Here is an 18,205-nt window from a genome sequence, read left to right on the forward strand (position 1 = left end):
GCAAGCAGTATAGTCCATATGTGACATAATACCTCAACTGAGCATTATTTTTATAGCCCAACACAGTTGATTCAAAGTGATTTACAACAAAGACAGATAAACAGAACAAAAGAAAGGAGACAAACCCAAGAAGGAACGTAAATCAGCGTAAAGAAAGAGAAATGTTCGAGAGGAAATTAAAGCAGATCTAATTTGGTAAAGATATGCATATCGTGGGGCGATCACTGGGGGGTTGATACATGAAATTTAATGAATGAGCTTCTGTCCATCTGGCATATGATACTGACTGATACTGTCTTTTCTTGCTGAACTTAAGAGTTAAAGTTAGCATACTGTAGCTTCCTTGTGACGGAGGGAGAGCATCTTCAGACTGAGAGCATTAGCATTAACTTTAACTTCATTTTCATTTTGTTTACTTTTGGTCCAGCGCCTATCTACAACAGTTTTTGGATGCGTTTGACCACTTTACATTGTTTTTCTTGCTGAACTTGCAAGAATGGTCAAAATGCCTTCTGGGTGACTTGCCTTTCAGTATACATTATTTTTTTGTCACCTCAAGCTTGCTGTCTCCCCATAGGGAACTATATTCTGTGGATTTCATGCTTCCCTTGCTGTGTGACCTTTCGTACATATACACACACATATGATCTCTACTGTCAGCGCTTTCCAACCCAATGTTCTCTCCATGCTATACTGTGTCTATAGCAGTAATAGCCCAAGGCTTTGCAGAGTTAACTCTTCTACTTTTCTTTCTGCTCACTTCTCCCTATAGGAATGTAACATTTCAACAGAGTTCCTCTCCTTGCATCAAGATTTCCTTTCAGCATTTCTCATTCTGCTTCCTCTTTTTCTACCATATAGCCGCAGCAACCACAGAGTGGCTATGTCCCATGGTGGCTAGTCTGCATTCCTACTACTATTCCAACTGTATTTCTTATTTCCCCCAGGAGTAAACACAGCATATTTACTTGTTTATCTTTATGTTCAAATTTAGACAATAAGAAATCTCAGTTAGTGTGGAAGAAAGAAAATTTAGAGCAAATTATTATAACATTAAAGTTGAGTTTTTGGATGTCTTTAAAGCAACTCACAATTAGCTTATCTTCACAATGTTACAAATGACGATCCCGATTGAAAGGGCTTGTATGTTTCTGGTCACTTCATTGCTGTATTGCGTGTTTGAATGCAAATTACAACCCATTTTTCTTCCTTTCTATATGTCCTTGGTTCATCTGTTGTTTTCTTGTCCTTGGGTACCTGAGTTAGTCTGAGAGGAAAAACAGCGTAGTACTTGACAGTCCATCATTGTACCACTTCAGAATGTACCATCAGTGGAACATATAAAGAGCACACTGAGCCATGCACGCGCACACAAATACACCCTGACACAGAATCGTTAGGCCATGAGAGGAGAATCAAAATGTTGAATGTCCAAGAGCGAACACTACATCACAGAATACTTCAATCCCCTGTCAGAGTTCAGTACGCACAAAGGAGAGAAGAGATGGCCGTATGTGGTACACAATGATAGTTATTAAGGGCTTCCTTGACATTGGCTGACATGGACTGAACTCGTTTCATTTCTTGTTCTGTTGAAAAGAATGCTACGGTGATGTGGAAAACAAAAATGCAACAAGTAAAAGCAAACCTGTTTAGAAAACCATAAACTTCTGCTGAATTCGGAAATTCAAAGCATTAATTTAGCAGGCAACAAGTATTATCTATGTAACAATATAGTGTGTATATATAAGTCTACCTGAGCAGAGAATGAAGTCGCTCTCCCTCTGTGTGTGTTGTTATACGAGCCTCTGTTCTTTTTTAACATAGACAGGCCGGCCGTATGTGTTTTTAGTGCATTTTAGTGTGACCCACTGGCTGGTTCACAGCCTCCGCTTTGCACTGCGCGCATACGGCCGCACCAGCTGTAACGGCGTCAGTTGTATTCTGTTACAGCGACAGACTGATGCTTTTTTTTCTCTCTCTCTTCTCCTCTCGGCAGCGCACACAATTCTCTATATCTTATCAGTTTTCCAAACCAAATTTGCAATCACTTTTATCACCATTTTATTTGGATTTGCACAATTGCTAAAAGTCAGAAAAAAAGGAGCAAGGAGGCCAAGATAGTACATGCATCAAAGGTCATGAGGCGGCTTTTAACCCAATCAAGCATTAGGAGTACATGATCCTCGCCTTATCCCACAGAGCCACCAGGATGGCCTCGCAGCTCATGTTTTTTTTCTCCCTTATCAAAACACATACATGCATTTCTGTCATTCTTATAGGACGACTGGAGGGCTAGCCTTGAACAGCAATCAGACGCATTCGCTAGATATGCCTCCCTATGCATGTATGATTTGTTGTGTCTTCAGGTGTGGCCTACAGTGATAATCATAATCATACTGCTATTGCCATGGCATTAGTTTCAGCTGCAATTATAGATTAATGTGGATGTATAGATGTGTGCATTACACATGCATTTTCTTACGCTCTCTCTTTCTCTGACTTACACAGAGATACACACATGAATTACACACACCAAGGCCTCCAGGCCCACAGGGACATAACGGACAATCAGTCTGACAATTACAGCTGAGCTCTGATTGATGCCGCAGTTGCGAACACACACACAATTTCAGACACAGACGCTGTAATGCCAAGGGCTTGATCCCCACACCCACCTCAGAAACACACACACACCCACACACACACACACTCTGTCAAAAAAAGCACCTCAGCAGATGAATAAATAAAGGAGTATGGAATGTTTTTACGATTTCCAATCACTCTGGCTATGTGAGATATGATATCAATTTTAACTAGAGGAAAGAGACACATGATCAATGCTTAATAGTATAGAACTGTCATCAAAAGAAAACGTGATGTAGGTCAAAGGGCATTAGTTACATGGTCTGTCCGGAGGTGAGGGCTGCTATATCTCCTGTAGGCGACATACACTTTTTTTGTTTCTTTCTTTTGCGGCCAGGCAAGTGTCTGTAGGATGATATTGCATTCAGTTTCTGTGTTTCACCAATATTAAGTCATTTTGTCCAGTTCATATTTCTACTTATTGTAGTAATCGAAATATTGACGAGGAGTTAGAACTTACAACATGATTGTAAGCTGTCCAGATACATACTCACACTTTCTCATTTCTGCTTTCAGGAATACATTTCACATTATGTGTATTTGGTGTTTGTGGGATTGTGTTTCCGTGTGTGTGTGCATGTCGTGTATTTTAGTAACTAATATTTCAGAGGCTTTCATTCTGTGTTTTCCGCCATGTCTCTATTTTGATGTGATTCATTCCAGCATCTGAGACACTAAACAGCCTACAGGCTACTGTCACAGGCCTGTCTGTGTGTGTGTGTGTGTGTGTGTGTGTGTGTGTGTGTGTGTGTGTGTGTGTGTGTGTGTGTGTGTGTGTCTTCTCACTTTGACAAACTAGAACTGTCACTGGCGGCAGAACAGACTTGTTTTTCTGTTGGATAGCTGAAATTGATGAGGCAATCAAGTGTGTGTCTGATTTTGCGTTACTGTGACGACATACAGTATGTTTTGAGTACATATAGACAGTACTGTCAAGGAGCAGCACTAGTATAATGATCTTCAGTTTGTGTAAATAGAAAAGCAATAATCTCCTTTAGGTAACAACTCATGATTCTTTTGTTTTCTGTTTTACTCTTGATGTGCATTTTTTCTTATTCCATTTGTTAAACTTAGTCCTTTTGATGCAGCTGTAGTGTATCAATAATCATATATACTTTTAAAGGAACATATTTTTACTATTAGCTGCAATGTAATGTATCTGTCTTTATATAGTGTTAATTTAACATCCATATTGGATTAACAGTAAAGGGATTGTAAAGCTGCTATATTAGGACACGGGTTATGGATAGATAACACACGGGGGAAAAATGTATTGCATTGTCTTTTTGGATGAAGTTTGGGGTTTTTGTCAACATATTTAGTAGTCCCATGAGAATGTTTTGAAATTTGTTATCAGAGCTGCCACTGAGGACCAGACCTGCACCAACATTGAAAAATCCTTGTGCAAACAAAAGTTGAAACATCTCGTTTCCCATAGCGGGTCCTATGCTAACCTTTGCATGTTTCTCATTCTTTCTTCCACTCCGTGATTGTTTAGTCCCTGTCCTGTTTGGCCGAGCACGTTTTGTGAGCTCAGCATTCATGATAACCAAAAACAGTGCTTTGTTTAGTTTGAGGATAGTAAGAGTGCCATTCTTCATTCTTGGAAAGCTAGTTTTTGTAAGTACAAACTCCCGTTAGCTAGCGTTTATGGATATGCGTATGTGAGGCATAGTCTGGTAAACTTTGGGAAGGCTGAAGAAGGCCTGGAGGGCGGTTGCAAATTTGATGCAGGTGCACAGCGCTTCGGTCTTGGCAAAAATCTCTCATATCTCACCAGCGCTGTTCAGAGAGAGGGGGTGGGGGTGGCTACGAGAGCCAGGAAAGCATTCGATGTCTGGTGTATAGCCTCAAGACACACAAACACAGACCTAGTGAGACTTCAGCCCAGTGTGTGTTGAGGGAGGTATATCAGGTTAATTGTTATTAAACTATTAAGAGATGCTCGGTATAGTTGCGTGTTGGGGTCTTGTAGGTTTAGGCTTCGTCTTTGTTTTTATGTTGCTCTGTTTGTAAATGTACGTGTGTGATTTAGTTAGTTTTGTTGGGTCTGTGTGTATGAGTGTCCTTTTATCATGCTAATAAAGTGTTTTTTTGGCTGCTTTTCCTAATATTTCTACTTTCTTTTGGCTTTGCTCTCTCTTTGTCTGTCAACACACACACACACACACACACACACACACACACACACACAGACAGACAGACAGACAGACAGACAGACAGACAGACAGACAGACAGACAGACAGACCAGGAACAAGACAAGTCAATGGGTCTTTTGAATGGGCTTTTGGTTAGAGGCCCCAAAATGTAGTTTGTGGTTAATGTTTTGTTTAACGACGTAAAATATGTCGGTAAATATCTGATTTGAGAATTTTGAAGCTTTTACGTTTCTTAAAAAAGTCAGTTGCTAATAAGTGGCTAAATAATAATACTTAATGTCATCACGCCGAGCACGTCTCTAGCTTCATGGTGTGATGTGAAGTCATGCAACCATGGTGTGGTTTGTTGATAGCCTAATGTTGTCTTTTTACTTCTGATGACTGCATTCACGCTTTAAAAATCATAAAAGTGGTGTTCATTTGTGAAGATTAGCTTGCTGAGCAAAACGTGTAAGTATCATAAACGTTTGTTTGCCACAGAGCTTATTTTCTGCAATAATCCAAAATCCAATGGGAAAATCCCATTGGCTTTTTGTCGAATGAACCAGTGTGATGCTAACTTCTGGTTTGGCCTACAAAAATATTTCATCCCTGCAGCACTCTGTGAAAGCTAAGGCACACATTGTACCTTGTATATCATCTGCTTTCACTCCATCATGTATCATCTTCTCTCTGTTTATCATTCATCTACTTGTAATCTCCCTCTAACAAACTTTATTTTCATGGAGTCTGTGGTTTGAAAACAACCACTGCTCCTCTCTGTGTTCCCTGGGTGCAATTTTTGATTGCATGGAATTCACTCTGTAAAATCAGGGTTCTTACTATCTCAAAAAGGTGGGTGAATAATGATTCATATATATATATATAATATATATATACTTTATGTATATATATATATATATATATATATATATATATATATATATACTGTATATATAATGAGTTGTGCTTTCAAGGTTCTGGGCAAGATTGCGAAACTTGTGGAATGGTTATACAAATATTTGAAATCTCTTTTCCTTTTGTATAAAATAATCATCTTGCTAATAAATTCTTATAATCCAGAGTGGTAGTTAAAACATGACAATCCCTGTAAAATCTGTTCACCAAACATTAAAAGCCTTGAAAAATACTCTGGCGATAATGTAAATTGTGCTGCTTGCATTGGCCCTCAGTCAGGTCAAGAATTAGTTTTTCTAACACTGTGGACTGCACAGTGCTGTGTTCGAGACAAGGTTAAGAGATCGAACTATCGCAAAGACAGGAAAGTGGTATAGATTGGGTTTCTCAGCTTCTCAGCAGCCCACTGCTCCCAATAAGCTGGTGATGGGTTAAAAACAGAAGCTAAATGTCATGTATGTGTATATGTATATGACAACCATAATACATTTCATTTAATTTGGTCGGCGGATGGATTTCCAGCTGGATCAACATAACAAATCATGTTTTAATGTGTTCTCTCTCTCACCCACCCACTGTACTATCTGAGGTGTTTGGATAAAGTTGCCATCTGCCTTTCAAATACTACTCTGTAGTTCACTTGTCTTAATGGCAGGAGTGTTTGTGTCCAGGTCTGGGCAAAGCTGAAGGCCTTGCCAAATTCATTTTTTTTAATTGTTTACATTGTGTTACCACTGACATTTCTAACCCATTGTTTCTCAAAGTGTAGTGTGTTTTTTTAAGCTTAAAAGCATTCATATCAGTATTTCCTTCTTTTTGTGCTTGTAATTTACCCGTGTAAAGAACATTTCAATGCTTTGCATTAACCAAACCACATTCATTTTTCTGAATCAAGTATTTCATCAAACTTTCAAGTGGTCACCAATAATTGAAACATCATTACTAATGTGACATCATAGATTGTTGGAGCCAGTCATATCAGATTGTAAACCCAGAGAAAGTGGTTAACATGGCTTTCCTTTATTTAGTGCAGCCAGACAGTCTACTGGCTACTGGCTGCCAGAGTAACCATTTCCTTGGACATATTACAGTAGAACGTAAACCTGATACCTGATAAGTATTGGAAACAAAGATATGAGATGATTGGTCTATGCCGCTTTGAACAGGACAAAGATTTGAAAACTACTCACAGACAATTCTAGTATTTAAAGAGTTAAGGAGTAAGTCATTTTTCCTATTTGCTTCAACATCTTTGTCTTTTAACCTTCTTCAAATCCATCTGCCTATCCTTTCTATATGTCTACTTCGATATGTCGTCTTCCTCATGTTGTTAGTGTAATACTCTGTGTAAAGTATTTATGTTCAGGGCTTCTTCCAAACAATTCATTTGTATAACTTTGATCTGTGTTGATTTTACATTCGTCCCCACAAACATTTAACCAAAGCCACCCTTAATCCCCTCAGTCTTTGTGGCAAACAACCAAAAGTTTGAGCCTCTTTTACTTTGGTTTTGACTTTGAGGGTAAAACAAAATACCCAAACCAACAGGGGTGTTTTTTTCTTCCTCTTTCAAGAAGCTTATTCAAAGAGAACCTGCGAAAGATCAGAGCATCTCTCTTTGGCCCTGTAAAATCACTCCCTGCAACGATTGTTTAGCGGGCAACAAAACAAAATCCCTCTCTAGTAGGGGCTACAGAAGTGTGTGTGTGTGTGTGTGTGTGTGTGTGTGTGTGGTGTGTGTGTGTGTGTGTGTGTGTGTGTGTGTGTGTGTGTGTGTGTGTGTGTGTGTGTGTGTGTGTGTGTGTGTGGATGGATATGTTTGCATGATACAGTTGAGTGAAAGTGTACGTATGGAATGACAGGAATGATGAACGTGAATAATGAGTTTAATAAATAGATCAAAAATGATTCGGTCAGAGTAGGTAAGAGAGTAAGGCATAAATGTACAATGACTGGGAGAATGGAGTCTAGCTCTGGTGTTTCCTAAGCCTGCATTCCACTGCTTGACAGTGGGGGGTACGATTTATGCACTGCTGTGTATTGGTCAAACACTGTGGTAAACTGTACTAATGATGAAAAGCTGAACATTGTTTGGGGGAAGGGATTAATACTGTAACGAGTGGAGTTATGTGAGGTCTCTATCTCCACTATAATGATCGACTCATTGGATAACATTTTATAAATCATGTATTAATGTTTATATACTACTTGAATGAATGTTAAACAGGGGAACTTAAAGTGTCCCACTGATTGTTGTTTTAAGTTATGTAGTTGTGTCACAGAATAATTAAGTGTGTGGTGATTACATCTATGTAGCAAGATCTGAGAAGACCTATAACCAGTGAGGACCAAGTTCAATTCAGACTAGGCGCCATCATTGTTGCTTTGATTGGTATCACACTGTACATCCATGGCCACGTTGCATTGTTAACTTGATACATTGTCTCAGCTGTAGTCAAATAGATATGTTTAAAAAAAGCCCTCTATATCATGTTATATAATATTACTATACAGAATATCTCACCGTTACGTGAAGATTTAGTGTGAGCTTTAAAGGGAGTGAGCATGTGATGCACCACATTCTCAGAAAAGGATCAGATAGTGTATTGTGTCCTCATTGTAGGAACACTTTGGTACTGGGGGTTAAAATGTGGCTGTCTATTAAGATCACAGCCGTGCTAAAGGACATTCTGAATTGAATGTGAATTGTCTGTATATTTTTGATATACTACCTTTACTGTCTATTTGTTCAGTATTGCCATATTGATTGGCAGGTGTGTAATCATCATATTTGTAGTCATTCATTTGTTGTTTGCTTCCTGTGACACTGACTATTAGCTCCTTATAATTAATCCCATGAACAATCTGACTGTTTAGTAGTCTGGTTAGAAACATAATCCAGTTCCATGGATAAAAAAGAAAAAAAAAGGCAGGGATGAAATTTTGTATGATGTTTGAGTGAATTGCTTCTTCATTTGTGACGCAGATGAAAATGTTGACTACAATTCAAATCCACAGTTCTCTCTTTATCCCTGTTGTGATGTGGATTAATGATCAATTAAACTCATGATCCCACAAATCTGTCATGGATCGGCTGTGTACCGCGGGACGTTATTCTCTGGATGGCGAAGTAAATAAACGTCTCGCTGTGCAAAGACATACACACACACACGGCTTGTTTGGTATTCTGTGACGTTTTTCAATAACTGAAGTAAATACAAATCTAAATGCAGACTCTCATACCCAGATATGCAAGCAAAGACCAGCCGTCACACAAGCAAAGACCAACACATACACTGCATACAAATACACATCGCTCACGGTGTGATGCACATAAGTGTGTGCAGCTCATGAACTTTTCATTTACTGCATTCACTACATTGTCATATGAGTGGTTTATGCTTGGGTGTGTTCATGCATGATCATCCTCTTATTTCACAGTTCAATCAACATATTAGGATAAACCTTAATCCCAGATCATTGCTCCTCGCTGGTTGTTTAGGGGTGGATTAGGTATAATTAAGTCAGGCAGATCCATACAGATTCACATCAGACACATCTAGCTTTTAGTTCATCCAGATCTCTCTTCTGGTGCAAAGTGTAAAACTGAAAACTAAATAAAAAACTTTAAGAGGCTTTGGTGAGCTGAAGAGAAACATGACTCAAGCTGACCCCCCTGTGCTGAACCCACATCTTAAAGGAGCACGGCTCTGTTTGTAGAACTGAATTGAGAGTGAGAATCTAGACTAAACTAAAAAAAGAGAAACAGAATGATAAAATGTTGACAGGCGAATCCTTAACAATGTAAGTGTTTTTATAAGACAAATATCCTTTTTTCCTTTAATATATGTTCAATGCTGTGAAAATTGTCTTTGTCTCATGTGCTTAGGATTTTAGCCTCACGGCAGAGACATCTGTCTTCAATCCAAAGGAGCAAACAAAAGGGCCCAAATCAAATGATCGCCATCCAATAATAATGTTCAAAGGACATTTTTTTCCACCCTCATTTTCTGAAAATTGCTCTGTTTGCAGGAAACAGTGATTTATTTGGTCTCTTTTTAAGTCCGTCAGCATGCCTGTGCAGGTGCTGCCTGTTGGAACAAACACACACACAGTAAAATCAGTATAAAAGAAAGGGGAAAAAAAAGGAGAGAAGGATGAGAGGGAATTATAGTGGAAGGAAGAGAGGTATGAACCACAAAGAAAATGCCCCGAGATAGGAGAGAGGGATGGAAGCAAAATGATAAGGACGGGAAGGAGGAAAGAAAAGAGCACAGAAGATGGGTGTCTGCAGAAATGGAAACACCCTGAGCAATGTGTCGGAGCCTTGACTTCTAAGGCTCTGACATATTGCTAAGGACATGATCAGTCAGCACATTTTTTACAGTACAGGGCTCATCACTGACAGTTAAAATGCAAATACTGCCTATTGAGCCTACAGAACACTCTGCTCTCAACATTTTCAACTACATGTTGCTGCTATTTAAATAGCAGTTAATGCTCTGGATTGCTGGCTGGGATAAACATTCTGTGGTGGTTCTTCACATGACAAGATTATTGGCATGTTTTTATAAGCCAGGATGCAGTGTTTTTAATGTGCTAAATACACCCAAAATGAATAGTTCATCAATCCAGACACTTCAGGGGATGCATTAGAGATTAGACCATGCTAACAACAAAGTATTCACTTTGTCCATCCAGAAATATAAAATGAAATGAATGTGGACCCTCCATGATCACAGTCAAATATTTGTCAAAAATGAATTGTCAGGATAGTTGTCCATGGGGGACAAATTCAAAATAATAGATATTTACTCTCTGTCTAAGTCATTCCGAAGGTGGTTTTATTCATGCCGTGAACAAAACATATCTTCTCTTCTTTCTCTATCTTTGAGTCAACAACATTCTTCATAGTTTCCCATACAAAATATCTTGATTGGGAGGCCATGTTGTAGTATTTAATTTTCTGATTTCCTGAATAGTCTGTTCTCTTTTAATTGTATCCTGTATAGCCTTGGTTTTTTCAGTTTTCTTTTTTTGTAAGGAACTGAGTTTAATAGTAATCACTATCCTCTCAGCAAAAGCGCTAAAACTGAAGTGTCTCCAGAGCCTTGAGATTGTAATTAAATGCTGTACTGCACTAACAGAAAACATGAAAGTGCAAAACTTTGATTGAATTGGGATCTTGATGAATGGAAGCATATTGTATGACTGAGGCAGCTTGCTTCTGTTGAATTAAAACCAAACAAGATATTCCAGCCTGAATAACACAAGTAGCATAGCCTTGCTTGTAAAGGTGCTGTAGATACTCATATTGTACATAAACTAAGTTAAACATTTTGTGTTTTTATATGGTCACATAACATCAACAATGTGTGTCAGCAGATGGAATGAGTAGATCTGTTTAAATATGCAATGAAACAAAGTTGTTCTGTCAGCTCAGTTAAAGTAAATAACCCTAATTTATATAGAAGAAGAATATTAAGCAAACATGTGAAGTCCTTGAAGTACATCAGAAAAAAACATGTTTTTAAGTGAATATGCATCCTTTCTGACTCACAAGCTCATCATTAGCAAGAAACACAGACTAAATCAAACAAAAAGAGATGCAGAGATTAAAAAGAAAACAGAAACGAGACTGAGAAGGAGGGTCCTAAATGATTGCCAGGGATATTAATCCTGTTTTTCATAGGTTAGGGTCAGCATATGGCTGAGGACACACACACACACACACACACACACACACACACACACACACACACACACACACATACACACAGATGGCCACATCTATAGATGAAAACACATTTGCACAAATGCTGCATGAAAGGCTGATGTTTCATGAGTCAATAATCTTGTATGTGTTTGATTTTGTGTTCTCAGAAGTGCTTTCTCTCTGTCTCACTCTCTGTGCAGGTAGGGGAGAGGCAACATGTGTTGGTGACGGAGGAGTCATTTGATGCTCAATACTATGTGTCTCACAACAAGTTCTACGAACAGGTAAGATAATTGTTAAAAACAAAACTGTAATAAATGATTTGGACGCTTACTCCAGAGGGCATGTATGTCTTTCACCAGCACATTTTTACTTGTTATGTAGCACATTCAAGAACACAATGTTTGATCAGTCATTTAAAATACACTAAATATGTATTTAATATATTTAAACTACCAAAAAAGAAACTAGTTGTACAGGTAGTGTTTCAGTTTCTTTTACTCTTGGATTGAATTTAGCTTCAGAGACGATGATAGCTAATATTTTTATAAATTCTTATCCAACTTTGTTCATCAAACTTATAATCAAGTTGCACTGCCTGGTATGATATCAAAATCTATTGAAGAAAGATTCAGCTAGCTGGATGTTTGTTGACACTTTGGCATCCTAAAGATGAATCCTGAAATAGTTTAGTTGGCCTGCAGACTCTATCCACCATCGAACACATATAGTGAAAAGCAGTAAATTAATGTGTGTTTGATGAACATTTTTCCATATGTGAAGCTAATCCAACCCTCCCTCATTTTCACACTTAGTAAATCAGGTCATAAGCTTTGCTTTGCATGTCACAGAGTACTCACAGCAGGTGTCAGAAGCTTAAGCATGTATTGACTAAAGTAGGTTAGCTTTAACATCACAAATACACACATACACACCCTGCGGTGGTCATGAGCGCATTTGGCTGCTGATAGCGGCAGTACTTTTTGATTTTTTTTTCAGTACTAACATTAAGGTCAGCCCTAAAGACATGCACATTCCATCCTACACACACATACAGCTGTTCATATACACACACATCCGCATGGCTTCAAAGACCCTCTCTCAACCTGTGAAAAATTCACTTTAAAACATCTTCAAATAAATCAATTTCCTCCTGCTTTAACCATCATCAGAAACATGTTTGAAGTTATGCTTTTTATTAGCAGGGAGGGCAGAGGATGGTAATAATTTTTCCTCCCCTCCACTTTCCCCTCCTCCCCTCCTCTCCTCCTCCTCCTTTGCACCTCCTTCTGTAGGCTATAAACTTAAGTTACAAGTGTCACTCGGTTCATGTGTGTGTTGTGACGTGCAGACTTCTCCATGCATGTGTGCGTATATATGCAGGCATGTATGTCATGTGTGTCAGTTGACTTTACTCAAGAGGAAAGCACGTTGATATGTTTGATGTTTTCCCTCTCCCATTTTTTTGGGACATAAAGTATTTGGCATGTACTCCTAAATCACACTCTGACTTGAAAAAAGAACATGAAAACATGACGTACCAATATGTTCTTGAATCTGTCCCCCCAAGGGATACACCCCCATATCATGTATACTGTATGTCTACATTCACAGGACACAGACATACACAGTACATACACATGAGGGTGTATACTCATTACAGAGGTCTGACTTACATCGCAAGTTGTATTTTTACTCACTTGTGTATATTAATATTATTCAGACAACTCTTTTTTTTTTGGCACTATAATGCGATCACACTTGAACATTAAAGTTTAATCAACACTGTATATCACTCTGGATAACAACATCCCAAAGATTTAATAGAAAAGGAAGAATAAAGGGAAAGTAGGATAAGATAAAGTAAAAAAAAAGAATAAATGACATAGATATGTTAGATATATACAACTAGTGTAAGAATAGATAATAGCTGCGGTATATGTAAGCAGTGTACACCAAAATAATATATACTAAAGTTAAGTTATAATCGTTAGTTTTGTTTGTATTGATATAACAAAATGAAAATATAATATAGTATACGATGTAGTAAGACAGTATAACATATTTACATAGTATATTATGGTTTTAGGTATTAGACATAGTGCAAAATGTAATGGTAGTAATATTAGTAATAATAATATAGTTTTACATATAATATAGTATAATAAGAGAAAGAGAACAGCAAAACATTGAAGAGTTCAGATTGGGTGGTTAAGGGAGAAATATGGGGAAGTCAAGGATCAGGAAATGAAAACAGAAGTGGGAGCAGAGACAAGGGACCAGAGGAGGTGGAGAGAGGGAGTGGGTGTGTGAGTGGAGCGAAGTGAAGTGTGGAACACGGTAGAGAGGTGTGAGTGTGAACAAATGGCCTAGTTTCACTTTTACACCATCAGATGGATATCTGTCCTGACGGGTATAATAGGCACCCGACCCACCTGTGTGTGTGTGTGTGTGTGTGTGTGTGTGTGTGTGTGTGTGTGTGTGTGTGTGTGTGTGTGTGTGTGTGTGTGTGTGTGTGTGTGTGTGTGTGTGTGTGTGTGTGTGTGTGTGTGTGTTCGTGGTTCAGTGAGGAAGTCGGAGGGGGGGGGGGTTCCAATGTAATCGGACAAGCTCTTTCATCATTTAATCACCCTGTAATGGGCCTCAAATGACCCTCACCTACACACACACTCACTTACCTTCCTCCCCCACAGCCCTGCTGTTTTACCTCTCTGCTCTCAGCCTGGCTGCTGGCTACCTACAAACACATATACACTCGCACCCTCACAGTGGCCAGAGTGTTGAGCAGCAGGTGTGTTGATTAGGCAGGTGTGGCGCTGGCTGTTTGTCTGCCTGGGCCGATCTCCGATCATATTACACCATCTGGATAAAGACTGACAGACTAACACTGAGCCAGGCTTACTCCTGCCACCACAGCAGTAGCACTCCCTCCACCAGTTCACAAGCTAGTCTCTGCCCAGTCAGTATTTTAGCCCTGCAGAGTCCTAGACAGACCACCAGGTGATCTGAGTCAGCAAGCAACCGTCCTGCTGAAGTGAATGAATCCTCAGCAGCTCCAATGTTTCTGTTCTACGCCTGATCTTGATAATGTATCTCATTATTATCTTCATTATTAAATTATGACACACTCTTTAAATGCGTTTAATAATTATATAACAGTTTCCTAAAGAAATTGCCACAGCAATGACAGACCATAAAGACTCAGCTGTGTTCATGTCTGCCTGTTCAGAAAGGATAACATCACTTTTCAAGCCTTAAGGTGATCACTCATACACACAAATTAAGCCTTTTTCTTTCACTTGGGAAATAGAATAAGTTATATGATGTTGTCAAAGGAAACCTTTCCTTTAGTCCCGACTACTGTTTTATATCCCCCCAATAATCACAACACCAGTCGGGAGGGATTGAATCTGAAGGAAGAGTTTTGCGGAAATAAGTAAATCAGTACTCTAACAGCTGTGAACAGCATATATCATTGCCAATCTGCCAACTTTGTGGTTATTTTGAAAATTGTTTTTGGAAGGAAAAGCATTTGCATTTGATCTTTATTTACGGGGGTAAGCCATTAAGAACAAATTCCGTTTCACACTAAGCTGTAATTATACCTCTTTGTTTTCTTTTCCTTCCTGCTGAGATTTATAGTTGCCATGGTGAAATAATAAGACAAACCAGCAGATCCCGATGGTTTACCTCACAGCTGTTGCCGTGGTTTTTGACCTTGAGGGCTTCTATAAATGAAACTGAAAACACTCAGCCCTGGGTTTTTCTGTTAGCGGACAGGGACTGGCTAAATAACAATGTTGGAGAGCATTGGGGAACCGTTTTAGAGCAGCGGTTAATTGAAAATGTAATCGACAGATGTGGTGAAATATGCAGAGGGTTGATTATTTGTTGGAATGGCTGGTGATATAGGTGGGTCTTTCTCGGTGAATGACAAGTGCTGGATATATGTCACCTCTGGTCACTAAGGTACAGTCACTGCTACAGTGAATGAAATCCCAAATTTTGATTTATGATTCACTGTGGTTCTTTTTTGAGAGTTGTACACATTTGCAGTGATATCAGTTATGATGTTTGGCTCTTGGTTTGCAGGTGCTGGTGCCTAAGCGGGCTGAGTTCAAAGGGAAGATGATTGAGGTGGACATCTACGAGGCAGGAAAACACTTCCTGAAAGGCCGACCAGTAGAAGAGAGTAAGCCCTTCACTCCCTCCATTGCCAAACCACTTCAGAAGGGAGAGGTGTCTGGCCTGATGCAGGTAAACACACACAAATACATGCACATCTGCATACAGATATAGTTAAATGCATGCCTCGAATCACATTATTTAGTTTTTCATTCAATGAAATGCTTCAGTTCAGTACATCAAAATAAATGTGCACAAACAGATCCATGTCTGTAAGCACAGTCATCGCTTCGTGGCTGTACCACAAAATATTAATTTAAGTAAACTGTACCTCCGTAGCAAACAGTTTAAATTAGTGTTTACCGCTAAAACAAAAGGAACAGCACATTTGGTTTGGAACTAAATTAAACCTGACCTGGAGATCAACCTGAAGGGGCTAAATACAAGATTGGAAGCATTTCTATTGCCTCCGGCTCTCAACATGGCAACGGCTGAGCAGGCAGCTCGCAGCTAACAGTGCTAACAGCGGTAACATTGCAAACAACGGCGTCGTTAATGACGGAGCTAACAGTGTTTTCCTGAGGGGGAACCGGAAGGGGGGGGCTACGCTTCTGTAACGACGCCGTCCGTCTGGACAGATTTATCAGCTGTAACTGCCGTATGAGTAGTGCAGAGCAGCAGCCATGAGTCAGCCAATGGAGCACGCTCACATGTACTGGGCCTGGCTGTGTCAACAAAGCTAGGAGAAGCTCAGATTACAACACACACACACAGGGAGAGTGACTTCATTCTCTGCTCAGGTAGACATCACTCTGCTGTATCTTTATATAGCAAAGAGTTGTTTGCTTCTATATAAATGCTCTGATTATAGAATTTAGAACTTTAAATCAGTCAGGAATAAATAAAACTACAGGTTAAACATGACATAAAAGAGAGTATATGGGAACTAGAAAGGAAAGAGAGTAATGCTGGCACACAGGTTAAAACACTTTTTCAACTAGAGACCATCTTGCGTTGGGATCACACCAGCTGCGACTCTAAATCGTGCCAGGGGATTAAAGTGGCAGCTTCCAATGGCCCTTCTACCCCCCTACTTCCGGTGCCCTTGCTCTGGCCCAAAACTGCTCACCTATAAAGTTTCATGACAGCATTTTGATTACGGTCACAAATTCTGTCTACATCAAAACATTCAATACAATTTGATTCAGCTGCAAATAATGACATTATTTTACACAAAAGAAAGTATATACGTTTTAAGTAACTGGGATGGATTTTTCGTTGGGTTTTGTTAATCTTGGTTCCCAAGTTATACATCAATCTTAATTTAGTTTATGAGTGCATATTGTTGTAAATAAAACAGAGTATGATTTCAGATATTGTCTTCAGTCAGATGGATTTAGGGGCCAGGTTGCTTTGGAGGTAGTTTTAGCTGTTAGCGTTATTCACCTTTGGTTGGTTGTTACTCTCCATAACTTTACAGTCGATGCCCAAATCCCAAGCTCACCGACTCATTTCAATTCAATTTTACACCAAATGTTGTGAGCATCTGTGGTGTTCTATCGATGTAGACATATTAGTATACCAATATTAAGTCATTTTTCTCTTAAAGGAATTAGTGAAGAGTTCAGTGCCGACTATATTTAGCAACTTTAAATCAGTTACCCATGTAGTGTGTGTATGAGTGTACATGTGTCTACCAGATGTGTACTGGTCTTTTTCAGGTAATGAGAGGACCTTTCTGTCAAGCCCTCACACTGTGTGTTCTTTCCTTATCCAAACTATAAAAGTTGTATTTACAACAAGCTATTCAAATTTTGTTCAGTCAGCAAATTAATTAGGTGTGCGTGTGTGTATGTGTGTGTGTGTGTGTGTGTGTGTGTGTGTGTGTGTGTGTGTGTGTGTGTGTGTGTGTGTGTGTGTGTGTGTTTGTGTCCACATTTTTAATCCATTCTCGCTGCAGTTTGTGGAAAAGCCCCAGTGTATCAGGCGTGAGATAAGTAATTTAAGATAAGCTGTAGCTGGCTAAACTGTCCTCTGCCTTATTTTCAAACACACACACACACACACACACACACACACACACACACACGTTAATGTATCTGTTTCACTGCATGTTATTTTTCACTCCGACTAGCTGTAGCTTATAGCTCAGGACATGGAGCCACAGAGCAGAATATGATACACTTTCTAATTTCACACTCCATCAGCCTTTACTGCCAGACAGAGAGGGAGGGGAAGAAAGGAACAGAGAGAGAGAGAGAGAGAGAGAGCACTGATGAAGAGGAAAGCAAGCAGAGAGAGAGAATTTTTTTGGAGGCAGAAAACGAGATAGAAAGAAAGAAAAGGTTTCACAACAAGCCAAGCGGTGCGTCACTCAGTACTGAAAAGTTCAGCTGTGAGGACTAGACCTTGTAAAACTAGTTGCCTCATAAAGTCTGCAGCCCATCCAATACACACACTTGCATTTGTTTCCCCACACTCACACTCCTTTAACATTCTTCAACATTCTTACACAACAAGCTCAAGCCTTTATATTATTTGGGTTGATGCAACCGTGCATGCACTCTCTCAGATTGAGACACACACACACACACTCTTCATACTGTTATGCACAATGTTTTTCACAAACTGACAAAACACACTGTCTGTACTGTAAATACC

The 18,205-nt window shown here is 39.2% G+C and overlaps 1 protein-coding gene across 1 annotated transcript in view; it reads left to right on the plus strand.

Annotated features, from left to right (window-relative positions):
• cdkal1 (CDK5 regulatory subunit associated protein 1-like 1) overlaps positions 1–18,205 on the plus strand; it is a 213,284-nt gene that overhangs the window by 183,111 nt on the left and 11,968 nt on the right. The window contains exons 13-14 of the mRNA XM_068736267.1: positions 11,620–11,703; positions 15,512–15,676. Coding sequence (XP_068592368.1) covers positions 11,620–11,703; positions 15,512–15,676 — 249 coding nt within the window. The remainder of the gene's footprint in view (positions 1–11,619; positions 11,704–15,511; positions 15,677–18,205) is intronic.

The sequence above is a fragment of the Cebidichthys violaceus genome, unplaced genomic scaffold, assembly GCF_023349555.1.
Source record: "Cebidichthys violaceus isolate CVI_PGR_0920_01 unplaced genomic scaffold, fCebVio1.0.p SCAF_7, whole genome shotgun sequence".
Classification (NCBI taxonomy): Eukaryota; Metazoa; Chordata; class Actinopteri; order Perciformes; family Stichaeidae; genus Cebidichthys; species Cebidichthys violaceus.